Source organism: Corvus cornix, chromosome 21 (genome assembly GCF_000738735.6).
Source record: "Corvus cornix cornix isolate S_Up_H32 chromosome 21, ASM73873v5, whole genome shotgun sequence".
Lineage (NCBI taxonomy): Eukaryota > Metazoa > Chordata > Aves > Passeriformes > Corvidae > Corvus > Corvus cornix.
Window position 1 is genome coordinate 2,997,869 of NC_046350.1, and position 14,875 is coordinate 3,012,743.

The window sequence follows — 14,875 nt, forward strand, 5'->3', positions numbered from 1 at the left end:
AATGGGTTCCGGGTGTGAGATAGTAAACAATAAACTACCTGACAGGAGGTTGTAGTGAGGTGAGGCCTGGTTTCTTCTGCCGTGCCTGCAGTGAGAGGACAAGGGTTAATGGCCTTAGGCTGCAAGAATGGAAATTCAGGACAGATAATAGAAAATGTTTTCCCTGTTCAGGTGCTTAGGCAGCAGGAAGGTGGTGTAGGCCAGCACGCCTGGAGCTCTTCAGGAGCGCCTGCACCTGCCGCTGGGTGATGTGGTTTAGGGGTGACGGTGGCGGTGGCGGTGCCGGGCGGGCGGTGGGACAGGACGGTCGCAAAGGTTGCCAACCCCGCCGGCTCCGTGACCGAAAGCGGCCCCGGCGGCTACGGCCCGAACCGGCCCCACGGCACCCGCCGCGCAACTCTCGCGAGAACGGCGCCGCTCCTCTGCTACCGCGGCTGCGCGGGGCGGGGCTCTCGCGAGAGCGGCGGGGCCGTTTCCCGGGCGACGCGGGCGGGGCGGGGCCGCCATGATGGCGGCGGCGGCGCGGAGGGGGAGGCTGGGCCGGGAGGGCCGCGCCAGCCTTTGCTCCTTCCTGCTCGGCGCCTCGGTAGCGGCCCTGCCGCTGCTACTCGGCTCGTCCCCCGCCCTGCTGGCCGGTCCCGGCCTGCGCGGCCGCCTAGCTCTCGCCTTGCACGTGGCGGGCGTGAACGCGGCACTGCTGCTCCTCTACCCGCGGCCGCTCTACAAGGTACGGGGGTGGCCCCGGCGGGCGGCGGGGTGAAATGCGACTGTGGACAACGGTCCCGGGCCCGGGGTGCGGCGGTCGGGATACCCCGGGCCCGCGGAGTGGCGGTGGCAGCGTGTTCTCCCCTCCCTGTGCTTGCAGATCGCCGTCCGGGCCTGCTTCCTGGGCTTCGCCTTCGGCTGCGGGCTGCTACTGAGCGCCGGCCGCTCCGCCTGGCGCCACTTCGGATGGTAAGGGCAGGGCCGGGCCGGGCCGCCGGGCGGGCGTCGTGCCCTCCGCGCTATTAAACCTGCTCTCCTTTCCTGCCGCCGCAGGTACATGTGCTCCCTCTCCCTCTTTCACTACTCGGAGTATCTGGTGACAGCCATCAATAACCCGCGCAGCCTCTCGCTGGACTCCTTCCTACTCAACCACAGTTTCGAGTACAACCTAGCTGCCCTCTCCTCCTGGGTGGAGTTCACGCTGGAGAAGCTCTTCTTCCCAGGTCGGCCACCCTGTCCCTCCCTGACTCTGCCCAGCTGCACATGGCTCGCCTGGGGTCCATCTCTCTGATAGCAAAGTGCAGGTGACCCTCAGCTTGCTGCCCCGTGACAGCCTTGCAGCAGCTTTGCCATGGTCATAATCCCTCTGTGCTCAAAGCCTCTTGGGTTGGATCTCGGGAGGGCAGGGGGGAGCCCCCCCCCACTCTGATATGCTGTGCCAGCGGATCTTCAGCCCTTTCCTGCCTTGGTGGTACAGGAATGACGCGTCAGGTACACCTGGGTGTCATCTTTTGACAGGGATAAAATCAAGTCATCAAAATCTGCCCCAGTCTGGGGCAAACTGGCTGTGCTCTTCTGTTCATTCTTGAGAGAGGGAAGCTGTTCCCCACTCTTGTTTTGTAGCAGTCTGAGCATATCCTTGGCTGTGCTTCGTGCTGGCTTTGCTCAGCCCCTGTGGCTGGGCCCTTTGGGCTAATTGTGCTAACACCAGGCAGGAGCTGCTGGTTTTATCTGTTTGGTGTGGAATGGCAGCGCATGGCTGCTGCCGTCACACATTTTGCTTTGAGATGGGGGGCAAAGCCCACTCGCCCAGCAGCCCCCTGCACCCCCTCGAGACCTGTGCAAACCCATTGTGCCCCTCCCTGTCCATGCAGAGCTGAAGCAGATCACCTGGCTGAGCACCGTGGGGCTGCTGATGGTAATCTTCGGGGACTGCCTGAGGAAGGCGGCCATGCTTACGGCCGGCTCCAACTTCAACCACATCGTTCAGAACGAGAAATCTGACACCCACACTTTGGTGACAAGTGGGGTGTATGGGTGGTTCCGGCACCCGTCCTACGTGGGATGGTTTTACTGGAGTATTGGAACACAGGTACTGTATCCAACGTGCTCAGATACTTTGTGTCATGACCCTAGTCTTTGCTCTCAGTGCTGCCCGCGCTGTGATGGGGTGCAGACAGCACTCTATGGCCTGGGCATGGATTCTGCTGCCTCCCACTGGCACACAGGAAATAGGAATGCCTGAGCGTTCTGCCCCATCTGATCTTTGGGAAGATCCTGTTGCCTTAGTTTTGTCTGTGCTGTAAGGAGAGGTGGTGGAGACAGAGTTTGAGCGAGAATCTCCTCGGAGGCTTGGGGTGTGATTTGCTGCTGGTCTAAAGCTGGTGTCCAGAGTTTTCTGTATCCCTGTGGTGAAAATGCCTTTCATGAGTGATCAGACTCAACCTGGCTCCTTCCAAACACCAGTCCTGTGCTGGAGGGCAAGGAAACTCCCTGACTAGAGGGTCAGCTCTGGCCAGCTGCGGCTGAGCTGTGTGTTCTTGTAGCTGGGTGGGGGTTGGCATTGCATTGTATTTCTCTGGAGAGAGTCCATAAGCGTGGCACATGGAGCTTTTGAGAGCTGGGTGGAGCCAGTGCTGCCTGCGCGCTGCTTTCTTCATTCTGGGGAGAAACTACTAATGAAGTTTCACAGGGAGCGTTGGGATCTTTTCTTTTTCTGTGTCAATGTTACTGGAGGGGGATGAGCTGTGGGGCTGGGGCAGCCTTGGATTCTCGAGGGGACGCTCACCAGCAGCATCTGTTGCAGGTGTTGCTCTGCAATCCCATCTGTGTGGTGGGCTACGCACTGGCGTCCTGGCGCTTCTTCAGGGAGCGGATCGAGGAGGAGGAGATCACACTCATTCACTTCTTTGGAGAAGAGTACCTGGAGTACAAAAGGAAGGTGCCGTCAGGTCTCCCTTTTATTAAAGGAGTCAAATTGGAACTGTAACATGGGCGAAAACCAGACTGGCTGAGCAAACGCCCGGCTCCTGCTGCGCCCAGTGCCTGTGTGGTACTGGCATTGGGAGGTGCCTGTTGGTATTTCCCGGCCACCCTGGAGGAGCTGGTGGAGGGCTGCGGCGTTGGGCAGCCTGTTGGGTCACTCACAGATCAGAAGCTTGTTCCTCCTCCTTGAGATCAGTCCTTCGTTGCACATTCAGGGATCTTCCAGATAACTTAGCCTGTAGCAACCCTAAAGAGAATGAATCCTACTGCCTGCAGCAGCTGAATTGTCTTGGAATGCCTCTGGAACTGATTCTACCAGAAAACGGCACTGCCCTCCTGGGTGGGGAAGGTGCTGGGCAGCAGATTGTTCCTGTTGCGTAATTCGATTTTAAAGCTTTCTGACCTCGTGAGCCTGGTGACACAGCTTTAATCTGCTCAGGCCCAACTCCTTGAGCTGGAGCTGGAGCGGCCGTGGGAGCAGCCTCTGGCTCTGCCTGCCCTCGGAGCACCAGAGCACCTGCAGCACGACACCGCTTGGCTCTCTCTCTAGGCCTTGGGGTCTGCAGGGAGGGTTCTGCTGCTCCCCTGTACCGCTGGATCCGAGCGCCTCTGGGTCCGCTCCTCCTCCCTCGGATGCTGCTGCGGATGCAGTGTCACTGCTCCAACTGCTGCCTCCCGCTGCCACCTCTGTTCCTTCTTCCTGCTTCCAAATCACGCTGCTTCCTATCCTGCCAGGCTGCCTCTGTCTTGCAGAGATCCCAGGATTTTGGGTTGTGAAAGAACCACAGCTGCCAGGCTTGCAAAGGGCTTTAGTCCCTGAGATCCTCCCCTGCTCTTTTGGGCAAAAGCTGTGATGTCAGGGCAAATAGGAGATGCTTTTAGGGAAATCTCCAACCAATAGAAGAGTTGGGCTAGCTAACGCTCTTTTGTAGTGACCATTTGGAAATGGTTCCCACTGAGCTGTGTGGTATAACTTTGTTGTTATATACCAAAGAGGTTCACTGTTTTCTTGAGTTCTACATTATTCTTCCTTGCTGGAATGAAAATGAGTTGCTTGTCAGTTCATGCTTGGAGCTTGTGGTGTTCCATGGGGAAGGTGCTGCGGTACGGCTCAGGAAGGGGCACTTGGTGAGAATGGCTTGGGTTTGGGTTTAGGTTTTCTTTTTTTATAAAAAAAAACCCATGAGAAAACATTGCAAACTTTTGTCTGGTTATTTGAAGGTCTCTCTCGGTACTGATGCCATCATGGAAACTGGAATCCTTTATAATTCCTGGTGGGTTCTCAGAACACTCCAGTGCTGCATTGAGGCACGATTTTGACTCAGTTACTTGTGGGGCTGTGCAGCCACAGGGATGGGCCTGACCCTGACCTTAACCCTAATCCCGACCCTCCATTTCTCCTTTCATCCAAACTGATGCAGAGTTCATCCTGCACTGGGTTTGCTTGATCACAGAGGATCTGCCTGATGCCCTTGCTGGTGACTTGTCCTTTGCTGAGCGGGTTTTTGGCTTGGGAGAAAAGAACAAAGGTGAAAACACACCAGCTGGAGAGTGCTGATCTGTGCTGGGCACTCAGAGGCTCCTGCTTGGGCTGTTCGTGTCTCAGGGAAGCTCAATCTGATGTTGCAGCCAGTGGTGCCTCGGGCAGGTTAACCTGTAACTAATTTTTTTGTAGGCAGTAATGTTCCTGCTGTGCCCTTGATCAGAGGAACTTTGAAACAAGCAGTTGTCACTTGAGTTTGATGTGCTGACAACAGAAACAAAGCCTCATTCCCAGGTTATTCTTCATAGTAAATGCACTATGATCCTAATTCCACAAGTGCCAGTTCCAGCTGTGTAGACTCTGTCCAAGCAGGCTGCGTTGGCACCGAAAGGAAGGGGTAAACTTCGTCCTGAGCAAAACCTTCAGCGTCTCTTGGCGCTTTTGAGACCAGCAGCTTCTCTTAACCTTTCCTTTTCCCAAACCCTGTAACCAGAAGCTCTGTGAGGAGGCAGCAGCTTACTGGGTGTGGGGAAGGCATGTGAAGCTTTAGGGAAAAGCTGGAGTAATCCATGAAACCCTGCCCTCTGTGCTGCAGTGATTGGTGAGTTCTTAGCTAGCCCAGGTGTGCAGGGAACCTCTGGAGCAGCTGTTCCTGGCACCCAGCCCACATTGCTGTGTTGCTGCCCGGCACTTCACAGGATGCTCCAACACCCGGCCATGTACCCCTGGCTCTGCCCTGCACCGGGGGTTGTTACTTTTCGCCATAATTTGCAGATGTTGTGGATTTAGGAGCAGCTAGGCACCCTGAGCCAGCAGATCCCTTTTGTCAGCACTGCAGAACCACGCAGACATGGACAACTGCACCCTTTTATTTCACTCTGACACATGCAAGGGAGAGCAGAAGGGCAGTTTTTCAGGAGCAAGTCCACCTGAGGTCTTTGTATGTGCTGCAGACGTGGCTGCCCAGGCTGTTTCCTGCCTTGGCTCATGGCACAGGGTGAGAGGAGCTGCTCAGTGACTGGGGCACAGCTCTGCCCAGCAGCTCTGCCACATGCCTGGCACTGGGCTCTATGGTGCTGGCTCTTTAGGGGCAGCACTCTCTGCTCCACTCTTCTGCTGGCCCCTGCAGCAGTCTTTGTTTTTTGGGGAGGGGTCTCCAGGGGTGTCCCTGGGCATGAAGCCCTCCCTGGGGCTGGCTGAAGCCCCCTTGTTGCTGCCAGGCGAGGCATCCCTGGAGAAGGGAAGGGTCAATGTCTGGGAAAGGGCATGGGAGGAGCTTGGCATTCAGGTACTTGTTGTCACCTACCTTGGCAGCATTTCATTGTCGTCACAGATCTTGAGCAGCATCTGGGCCTGTTCTTCTTTGGGCTCCTGGGGCTCCTGCAGCCTGTGGTGGGACAGGTGTGAGCCATGAGCTACATCCCCCTTGGCCCTGAAAGCCCCTGCACTCCTCACCTAGGCTCCAGCCGCTCCTTCACTTTGGCGATGGAGCGGACGTAGGGTGCGATTTGCTTGGTGATGGTGCTCAGGCAGCTGTTTTCCTGCCGCAGCTGCAGCAAGTCGTGGAGCTGGGCTGGGGGCAGGAGGAGTGGGCTGGGGCACAGCCACCCTCACAGTGCAGGCACAGGGGGCACGGGGAGGGAGCGCGGGGTCACGAGTACCTTCATAGATCTCCTGCTCATTTGCTACCCGCTGGTAGGTCTCCTCCCAAACCTGGAAGGAGGAGAGGGAGACGGGCAGTGTGTGGCAGTATGGCACAGAGGGGCCCTGCTCCGCCAGCATGTGCCAGCTGTACCTCCTCAAAGACGCTGCGCATCATCTCCACGGCGGAGTAGTGAGCTGCGATCTGCACGTCCATCTGCAGCGACTTCTGCAGGATCTCGCTCATGATCTCGGACTTGATGAGTGAGTGGTGCTTGGTGAGGTCACGGTGCAGTTCCTGCACCTGGTCCTTCAGACCCTGGATCTCCATCTGCAGCATCTGTGGGGACCGGGGGGCACAGCCATATGAGCAGCACCAACCTGGCCCATCGTGTCCCGCCCCATCCCGCTTTGACCCACGCTCCCTACCCGGTAGGTGTTCTCGTAGTTGCGGCAGTGCTCGGCAAAGGGGGTCTCACGCCCCTCGGCCAGCAGCACCTTGGTGCTGATGTACCGGTGCATCGTTGGCTTCTTCACCATGGGGCCAGTGGACATTTTATCACTGGTGGGGGGACAGCTGGGCACCATGAGGGTCTTGGAGCATTGGCCACCGGGGAGCCTGCATGGAGAGGCGACAGTGAAATGCTGCAGGTGAGCAGCAGTGGGGGTGAGGTGCTAGGGACCATGCCGCCAGCTCAGCCCCACTGCCCCTTGGCTCCGGTGAGCCTGGGGATGCACCAGTCCCACATGTCCCTTCCCTTACCCGAGCACAGAGGTTCAGTCAGAGGTGCCTTCTGTTGCCCCAAAAATTAAATTTCTGTGGGCTGCTCTCCTGATTCCTGCAGCTTTGGAATCAGCTGCAGCAGTGAGAAGCCAAGAGCTGAGCTCGGCACCCTCCAGTTAGTAAAGGGCGGGATACAGCTCGCTCCCTCACTGCTGGTATCTCCTGGCCCCTTGGCAGGCCCTACTGCCCGTGTTTCCCCCCATCCCATGGTCTCCCCATGCTAACCACCACCACCACCATTGGTCCTACCGTGCAGCGCTGTGCTCCCCCTGCCTGTGCTGGGGCCAGCAGCCCCCAGGAGCTCAGCCACCTTGCAGTGCCAAGCCTGGCTGGGGGCGAGGAGCGGTCCCCATGGGGCGGCAGTGCCTGTTTGTCCTCTCTGGCCAGGAGGGCCTGGCAGGGCTGGTGCTGCCGTGACATCAATAGGCCTAAATATATCCTGGGTGAAGAATGGCCGAGCACTTCCCTGAAATTCTGATAAAAATAGTGGCGGGCAAAGAGGCTGCAGCATCACGGGCATGTGGGCGAGCAGGAGCTGGCCCAGGTGGAGCACCCATGAGAGGGGGGCAGAGCCCTCCAGGGACCGTGGCAGGGGCTGGGCTGGGGAACAGAGTGAGGCTCAATCAGGCCCCTGGGTGCCAGCCCTGCTGCTGCCCGCCCTGCAGCCACCCACCCCACTTCCCAGAAGTGTCACTTGAAGCCTGTTGTTCATCAGTGCAGCTGTGCCTGTGCTGTCCTGGTACCACTACTGAGGTGACAGGCTCAAGGGCAGCAGCAGGGGCAAGCTTGGCATGGCGAGATGCTGAGGGGGCTGTGCAGTGTGGCACGTGGCAGGGGACACAGTAGCACATGTGCCCTGGGTGTGATCCTAGCACCTCACATGTTCGTGCCGGTGATGCCAGGACCGATGCCGCCAGCGCTGCCCACCACGGAGCGGCGGGGGCTGAGCATCAGGAGGGGCTCCAGGCAGCGGGCAAACTCTGCCCGGTACTCGCTGTTGATCTGGGGGGCAAGAGAGGAGAGTTGTGGCTGGGGCTGGGGCAGAGCTGGCAGCTGGCACTGCCCACAGGCACTGCAGGAGGGGCTCTACCTTGCTGGTCTGGGCCGGCCGCAGGCGGTGTGGCAGCTTGACAATCCTCTGCAGCCTCTCCATCAGTTGCTGAAAGGCAGCGATGAAGCGTGGTGAGGGGTGCCCGGCACCTTGCCCATGAACTCAGCACTGCTGCAGGATGCTCCGACCACCCTGCAGTGCTGTCAACACTCACATAGCCCAGGTCCAGGAACTCGGCTTTGTTGGCAGAGCTCAGGAAGGCCGAGCAGGTCACCAGATGGACCTGTGTGTGTGGAGGGGGTCTGTCACTGCCTGGCTTTGGTGTCAGGATGTCCTTGCCTGGTGTGAGGCCCTACCTGCAGTGTGGGCAGCAGGGAGGCAAGGTGGGCGAGCTGCTCCTTGAATGCCTTCTCCTTTTCCTCGTGCTGGCTGCAGCAGAGCAGGGCATGGCACAGCCTTTGCAGGATCCCAGGGAGCCATCCAGCCCCAGGCATCCCAAAACACCTTGGGAAGCAGGGACAGCCCTGGGACAGGGCTCAGCCCGTGGTCCCTCACCTCTGCACAGCTTTCAGGAGTGTCTTCTTCCTCTCTGAGAGCTGCTCCTGCAAATGGCACAGCTGCCCTGTGTCCTGCAGCCACCCCAGTCCCTTCCCACTGCCCCAGCTCTGTCCCGCAGGCACAAGGCTTGATGTGCAGGTGGCTGCCTCGCACCTGCATGCGGCTGAAGAGGGAGTTGATGGCCGCCTCCTCCTCACTTGCACTGTTGCGAACCTCCTCGATCATGGCCTTGAGCAGGACAATGGCCTCGCGCGTGGATGTCTGCAGTTCCTTCACAGCCTGCCCGGGGTGGCGGGGTGGCTGCAGCGCGGGAGACAGCACTGCACCTCCACACCACCCCCCCACCCCCAGCCCTGCCCACCATCACTGCCTGGTCCAGCCGCTGGCAGCCCTGCATGTACGCCGTCTCAATGTCGATGCAGTGTGCCCGGCTCTCCCTGCAGGCACAGACATCAAGGCAAAGCACAGGATGGGGCACACAGCAAGGAGGGGGCTGGGGTTACTCACCCCTGCATGTCCCTGAAGCAGTTGATGCAGAGCATGGACTTCTTCTCAGTGGAGAACATGATGTAGGGCTCCTCGTGCAGTGCTGCAGGGAACAGGGACATGGCATAGCCTGGCATGGCGCAGTGCAGCATAGCATGGCATGGGGCAGCCTGGCATGGCACTCACGGCACTTCTTGTGGATGTCTTTGGTGCGCTTGGAGAGGGAGACGATCTCGTGGCGGGCGAACATCCTGGCACGGTGGGTCTCCTCACGGCACGGGGCACAGAGGGGCTGCCCACAGGTGTTGCAGAAGTACATGGTGTCCAGCTCCTGTGTGAGGGGACACAGCTGGTGGCAGGCATGGCTCTGGCAGGGGAGCTCTGCCCACCCACCTGTTCACCCCGCTGCCCTCACCGCCTTGGTGCAGCACCGGTCACAGTTGGCACACTGCACGTCCTCCTCGCTGTCGGCTGAGCTGTCCACCAGGAACTGCAGGAGCCGGTCCACGGGGGGCAGCCCCGTGCCTCCCCTCACAACTGAGGGGTGCCTGCAGGGATGGGATGGGATGGGGACAAGAATAGGAACACCCACCCAGGCCAGTTTTGGGGATGCAGGGAGCAGTGCTGTGCCAGGCTTCCAGCCTTGTGCTGTGCCCCTAATCCTGGCGTGCCCCAAACAGGGCTGTCCCTTACCCGCAGAGTGGGCAACGCAGGCGGCCATCGCTGGCGCGGCCTCGCAGGCAGCTGGCGCAGAAGTTGTGGTAGCAGTCGAGCAGGCAGGGGTGCTGGTAGGGCTCGTGGCAGAGCAGGCACACCAGCGGGTGGCAGTTGGCCTTCTCCAGCTCCGAGCAGCTCCCCAGTGGGGAGAAAATGCCGCCCGCCATCTCTGGGGTTGAGAGCCAAGCACTGTGCCCAGAGACCCCGTGTGGCAGCAGTTTGTGCAAGCACTGTGGCTGCCACAGAAAGGACTAATCCAGCCCCAGGGCCTGTGAGCTGCTGACTATTTTTAGGTTATGAGCTGCGTGGCACGAGGCTGCCCCCAGCGTGCCCCTTCCCCTGGTATCACAGGCTGAGGGCTGCAGGGCCGGGTGGGATAGTTCCCACAGCGAGCTGTCCCCCTGGTGTGTGTTCCCCAGAGCAGGAGTATCCCCTGGGATGGGCTGTCCCCAACAAAGGAGCATCCCCTGCAGCAGAGCATCCCACAGGACGGGGCCGGGGGTTCCTCCAGGACAGGGTGTCCCCCCAGAGGAAGCATTCCCTACAATGGGGTGAGCCCTGCCCAGGCATGTGCCCTACGATGGCAGCCTGGCACTGAAGGCAGTCAGGTGCCCCACATGCCGGGAGTCCCCGTTCTGGGCACAGGTGTGTCCTGGCCAGGTGAAGGCTTTACCTCTCCCTGTCTGTAGGCCGGGGGATCCGAGCCGAGCTGTGCTGCTGCTCACCGTGTGCTGGCAGGAATGAGAGCGATGCCGAGGCGGCAGGGCCTGGCCGACCCTGTGACGTGGGCCCCCTGGCACTGGCGACCGGCTGCCACGCCACGGCCCAAAAATAGCCCCGTGCGCTCCTCGGGGCCCTGCGGCAGGGACGGCCCTCGGCGTGTGGGGACACGGGACTGCATAGCCACGGGATCACCCAGGCTGCGGGGACATGGCCATATGCATGGCCTGGTGATAGCCCGCAGGAGGAGCGGGGGTCACCCTATGCACAGTGAGGAGCCCTGGGCCGCGGGTGTCAGTCACCCTGTGCACAGTGAGAGCCCTGGGGTCACTCGGTGCGTACCGAGGCTTCCCGTGGTGCTGGCTCACCCCATGTGCAGTGAGGCTCCCCGGGGTGCCAGGGGGGTCACTCAGGGCACAGTGAGGAGCCCCGGGGTGCCAGGGGGTCACTCTGCGAACAGTGAGGAGTCCTGGGGTGCCAGGGGGTGACTCCGGGCACAGTGAGGAGTCCCAGGATGCCAGGGGGTCACTCCGCGCACACTGAGGCTCCCGGGGTGCCAGGGGGTCACTCTGCACACAGTGAAGCTTCCGGGGAGTGGGAGTCAGTCTGGGCACACTGAGGAGCCCTGGGGTGCCAGGGGGTCACTCCGGGAACACTGAGGAGCCCCGGGGTGCCAGGGGGTCACTCCGGGCACAGTGAGGATCTCCGGGGTGCCAGTGGGTCACTCCGTGCATGCTGAGGAGCCCCGGGGTGCCAGGGGGTCACTCCGGGCACAGTGAGGAGTCTCGGGGTGTTGGGGGGTCACTCCGGGCACAGTGAGGATCTCCGGGGTGCCAGGGGGTCACTCCGGGCACAGTGAAGATCCCTGGGGTGCCAGGGGGTCACTCCGGGAACACTGAGGAGTCCCGGGATGCCAGGGGGTCACTTCGGGCACGCTGAGGAGCCCCGGGGTGCGGGGGGGGGTCACTCCGCGCACACTGAGGCTCCCAGGGTGCTAGGGGGTCACTCCGGGCATGCTGAGGAGCCCCGGGGTGCCGGGGGGGGGTCACTCCGGGCACAGTGAGGATCTCCGGGGTGCCGGGGGTCACTCCGGGCACAGTGAGGATCTCCGGGGTGCCGGGGGTCACTCCGGGCACAGTGAGGAGCCCCGGGGTGCCGGGCGGTCACTCTGGGCACAGTGAGGATCTCCGGGGTGCCGGGGGGTCACTCCGGGCACAGTGAGGAGCCCCGGGGTGCCGGGGGTCACTCCGGGCACAGTGAGGAGCCCCGGGGTGCCGGGGGTCACTCCGGGCACAGTGAGGAGCCCCGGGGTGCCGGGCGGTCACTCCGGGCACAGTGAGGAGCCCCGGGGTGCCGGGGTCACTCCGGGCACAGTGAGGAGCCCCGGGGTGCCGGGCGGTCACTCTGGGCACAGTGAGGAGCCCCGGGGTGCCGGGGGTCACTCCGGGCACAGTGAGGAGCCCCGGGGTGCCGGGGGTCACTCCGGGCACAGTGAGGAGCCCCGGGGTGCCGGGCGGTCACTCTGGGCACAGTGAGGAGCCCCGGGGTGCCGGGGGTCACTCCGGGCACAGTGAGGAGCCCCGGGGTGCCGGGGGTCACTCCGCGCACGCTGAGGCGGGGGCGGGGTCTCCCCGCGGGCGGTGCAGGGGCGCAGCGCACGCGCACCCCACGTGCTGCTCCCCGCCCCCTGAGGCTCCGCCCCCGCTCCCGGCCGGGCCCGCCCGCGCCCCGCAGGCCCCGCCCCCTCAGAGCCCGGCCAGGCAGCACTGTCCGCTCTCAGGCGCCGTGCGCGGGTGGGACCGGAAGCGATCGACGCTGTCGGCGCTCGGCTGGGGCGGCCCGAGCGTGGTTGTGCGCAGGCGCACGGGGCGCGCTCCCTTTCTGCCCCGCGCGGAGCCGCCATGGCGCCCGCGGTGAGTGAGCGCGAGACCGGCACCGGCCGCGGCCCCCCCGAGCCTCCCCCCGCCGCCACCGGGGCACCCCCGCCCCGCCCCGAGCCCCCGCCACCCCCCGCGGCCCCGCCGCCTGCCGAGCCACGCCGCCTGCCCCCGCCCGCTCTTCTCCGCGTGCGGCCGGGCCCAGCCCGCGCCTTCCCGGGGCCCCACGCGACGCCCGCCGCCCATGCGGGTCGTGGAGGCGGGCGGCGGGCGAGTCCCATCCCCACCGCGCTGTCCCCGAACCCGATCCGTGCCTGGGCCCTTCCCCTGTCCGCCCGCCCGGAGCTCGGCCCGGCCCCTCCCTGCCACCCGGGGTCGGTCCCTCAGAGCGCTCCCTCTCCCTTTCTCTCTCATTCTCCCTCACTCTCCCTCACTCTCTTTCCCACTACAGCAGAAAAAGCCCGCGGCGAAAGGTGGCAAGAAGAAGAAGCAGGTTCTGAAGTTCACGCTGGACTGCACGCACCCCGTGGAGGATGGCATCATGGACGCCGCCAACTTCGTGAGTGCGGGGTCCCCGGGGAGCCGCGGTGGCTCCGCCGCCTCGGGGGGCCTTCCCAGGGTGATGCTCCGCTCCCGGCGGCCTCACACATCCCCGGCTATCCCCTGGCCCTGCCCCGTGCCCCTGACGCCGTCCCGTGGGCAGAGGAGCAGGGAGTGCTGAGGCTGGGCATGAGGCTGGATTTGGGACACTTCGTGGTTAAAGCACGAGTGTTGTCCCTGTCCATGGACAGTTTTCCTGTCCATCTTTGCTCGGTGAGTTCCCATCATGCCAGGGATGTTGCGAGGTCAGGGATGCTGCAGTTTGAGATCATGAACCTATGGCCGTCCTAACCATGTTCCAGCGTGGGCCTGGGTGAGGATGGGGCTGAGGGGAGCTCAGAGGAACCTGACCCCACTGTCCTGACTGTCCCCTTGGAGGGTCGGGAACATCCCCACCATGCCAGTCTGATATGTTCAGGCCTGAGCACCTCACCCAGGTGTGGCTTTGATGGGGTGGATTAGCCTGGCCTGAGGAAGGGGCTCTCCGCTGCTCTCCTGGGCTATGGGGGCACTGTTGTCTCTTTCCCAGCTCCAAAGCACCAGGCACAAGCCAGCTGGGGGGCTGTGTCCAGTGGGAGCTGTGGCACTGGCTCACAGCTGTGTTCCTCTTGCAGGAGCAGTTCCTGCAGGAACGGATCAAGGTGAATGGCAAAGCAGGAAACCTGGGTGGGGGCGTGGTGACCATCGAGAGGAGCAAGAGCAAGATCACGGTCACGTCAGAGGTGCCGTTCTCCAAGAGGTGAGGTGGGGCAGGCCCATGTACCGCTGGGGCCAGTTGGTCAGTGTGGCCACAGATGGCTTTTGGCAGGAGATGGTCAGTGTGCACTGAGAGAGGGCTAGCAGGGAAGAGATGTCTCAGTGTCGAAGTTGTGCTGGGATTTGTGCTACCTGGCACTCGCTGAGTGGCTGTCTCCCCAAATGATGTATGAGAGAGGAATGTGTTCGATACTCCACCTGGGAAGGCTGCTGGGCTGGGCGGTGGGGGGAGCTGCAGCCAAAAAGTGCTCAGTGGAGAATTTAGGGGTGTCTGCAGCCGAGGTCTCTCGGATTGTTCCCCCCCCCCATCTTGTGGGGCTCCGGTCCTCTGCCACCTTCTGCTGGCTGCCTGTCTTTGGGCTGGCATTGGCAAAATGTGGTTGTGCCAGGGTGTCCCAGATTGTTCCCCTCGTCCCATGGTGCTCTGGCCCTTTTCCCACTTGTCCTGGCTGCATGTCCTGGGGACCAGCATCAACAAACTGGGGTTGTGCCATGGCAGAGGTGGCTCAGGGGCTGGCTGGGCGTGCAGAGCCGTGGGAAGAGCAGAGCTGTGTGGGCGGTGGGCGTGCCCTGCCCTGTGAGCACCCGCCTTTCTCCCAACGCTGTTGGTCCATGTCGGTGCCGCACCTGGCACATCCCAGCAGCGGGTATTCACCATCCCAGTGCAGATTCCCTGTGGGGTGGGTACAAGGCACTGGGGTCGCAGCCTTGTTGGGGCGGGAATGATCCTCCAGGATCTGCGTCATGGCATTGTGATGCGATTCCCCTGGTTGCAGTGTTTCCTGGCAGGAGCTTTGCCAGGAGGTGGCCGGTGGGATGTGTTGGTCCTTCTGGAGGTGGGAGCCCACAGAAATAAGGATTTAATGGCCAAAATAGCTGGCAGGGGGCAGAGGGGCACCACTGTCAGCCATGGTTCTCCCACAGGTACCTCAAATACCTGACCAAGAAGTACCTGAAGAAGAACAACCTGCGGGACTGGCTGCGCGTGGTGGCCAACAGCAAGGAGAGCTACGAGCTGCGCTACTTCCAGATCAACCAGGATGAAGAGGAGGAGGAAGAGGAGGATTGAGCCCCACCGCCGCTGACGGCCATTTTGTACAGTTTCACTTTTCTGGAATAAACAGCGGCAGAGTTGTTCATAGCCCGTGCTCGGTGGCGGCTGCGGCCCCGGGGGGCGGTTTGGGGGGATTTGGGGGTTTTCGGGGAGCGGCGGGCGGGGGGCGTGCCCGGGG

The 14,875-nt window shown here is 62.1% G+C and overlaps 3 protein-coding genes across 5 annotated transcripts; 2 read left to right on the forward strand and 1 right to left on the reverse strand.

The window, feature by feature from the left end:
- Positions 1-493: 493 nt before the first annotated feature.
- ICMT (isoprenylcysteine carboxyl methyltransferase) lies at positions 494-4,163 on the forward strand. The gene is made up of 5 exons (XM_039563924.1): positions 494-727; positions 866-954; positions 1,039-1,208; positions 1,860-2,077; positions 2,792-4,163. Exons 1-5 carry the CDS (start codon positions 506-508, stop codon positions 2,972-2,974), a joined length of 882 nt encoding a protein of 293 aa, XP_039419858.1. The 5' UTR covers positions 494-505; the 3' UTR covers positions 2,975-4,163.
- Positions 3,640-10,473, reverse strand: RNF207 (ring finger protein 207). 3 transcript variants are annotated; one of them, XM_039563905.1, is made up of 18 exons: positions 10,364-10,473; positions 9,667-9,859; positions 9,389-9,521; positions 9,160-9,304; positions 8,995-9,076; positions 8,849-8,924; positions 8,641-8,766; positions 8,485-8,531; positions 8,286-8,358; positions 8,144-8,212; positions 7,969-8,037; positions 7,759-7,880; positions 6,524-6,713; positions 6,249-6,434; positions 6,115-6,166; positions 5,909-6,026; positions 5,760-5,840; positions 5,522-5,684 (listed from the first exon to the last, which is right to left on the reverse strand). In XM_039563905.1, the coding sequence occupies exons 2-18, from the start codon at positions 9,855-9,857 to the stop codon at positions 5,522-5,524; spliced, it is 1,923 nt and encodes a 640-aa protein (XP_039419839.1). In that variant the 5' UTR covers positions 9,858-9,859; positions 10,364-10,473. The 3 variants fall into 3 exon arrangements, with proteins under 3 accessions (XP_039419841.1, XP_039419840.1, XP_039419839.1); XM_039563907.1 differs by lacking the exons at positions 5,522-5,684; positions 10,364-10,473 and adding an exon at positions 3,640-4,936 and having other exon boundaries at positions 9,667-9,857; XM_039563906.1 differs by lacking the exon at positions 10,364-10,473 and having other exon boundaries at positions 5,303-5,684; positions 9,667-9,857.
- A 1,744-nt stretch (positions 10,474-12,217) lies between these two features.
- Positions 12,218-14,784, forward strand: RPL22 (ribosomal protein L22). The gene is made up of 4 exons (XM_039563925.1): positions 12,218-12,323; positions 12,739-12,846; positions 13,502-13,626; positions 14,568-14,784. The coding sequence occupies exons 1-4, from the start codon at positions 12,312-12,314 to the stop codon at positions 14,710-14,712; spliced, it is 390 nt and encodes a 129-aa protein (XP_039419859.1). The 5' UTR covers positions 12,218-12,311; the 3' UTR covers positions 14,713-14,784.
- The last annotated feature ends 91 nt before the right edge of the window (positions 14,785-14,875 follow it).

What these genes read in the sequence shown, in the direction of transcription:
- RNF207 (XM_039563906.1), bottom strand. Translation starts at nt 9,857, where the DNA reads ATGGCGGGCGGCATTTTCTCCCCACTGGGGAGCTGCTCGGAGCTGGAG. An exon ending in CCCTGCTGCCCACACTGCAG is followed by an intron (nt 8,213 to 8,285) that starts GTAGGGCCTCAC and finishes CCACACACACAG; the next exon opens with GTCCATCTGGTGACCTGCTC. An exon ending in GGCCGGCCCAGACCAGCAAG is followed by an intron (nt 7,881 to 7,968) that starts GTAGAGCCCCTC and finishes CTTGCCCCCCAG; the next exon opens with ATCAACAGCGAGTACCGGGC.
- ICMT (XM_039563924.1), top strand. Translation starts at nt 506, where the DNA reads ATGATGGCGGCGGCGGCGCGGAGGGGGAGGCTGGGCCGGGAGGGCCGC. An exon ending in GCCTGGCGCCACTTCGGATG is followed by an intron (nt 955 to 1,038) that starts GTAAGGGCAGGG and finishes CTGCCGCCGCAG; the next exon opens with GTACATGTGCTCCCTCTCCC. An exon ending in ACTGGAGTATTGGAACACAG is followed by an intron (nt 2,078 to 2,791) that starts GTACTGTATCCA and finishes CATCTGTTGCAG; the next exon opens with GTGTTGCTCTGCAATCCCAT.
- RPL22 (XM_039563925.1), top strand. An exon ending in TCATGGACGCCGCCAACTTC is followed by an intron (nt 12,847 to 13,501) that starts GTGAGTGCGGGG and finishes TTCCTCTTGCAG; the next exon opens with GAGCAGTTCCTGCAGGAACG. An exon ending in GAGGTGCCGTTCTCCAAGAG is followed by an intron (nt 13,627 to 14,567) that starts GTGAGGTGGGGC and finishes GTTCTCCCACAG; the next exon opens with GTACCTCAAATACCTGACCA.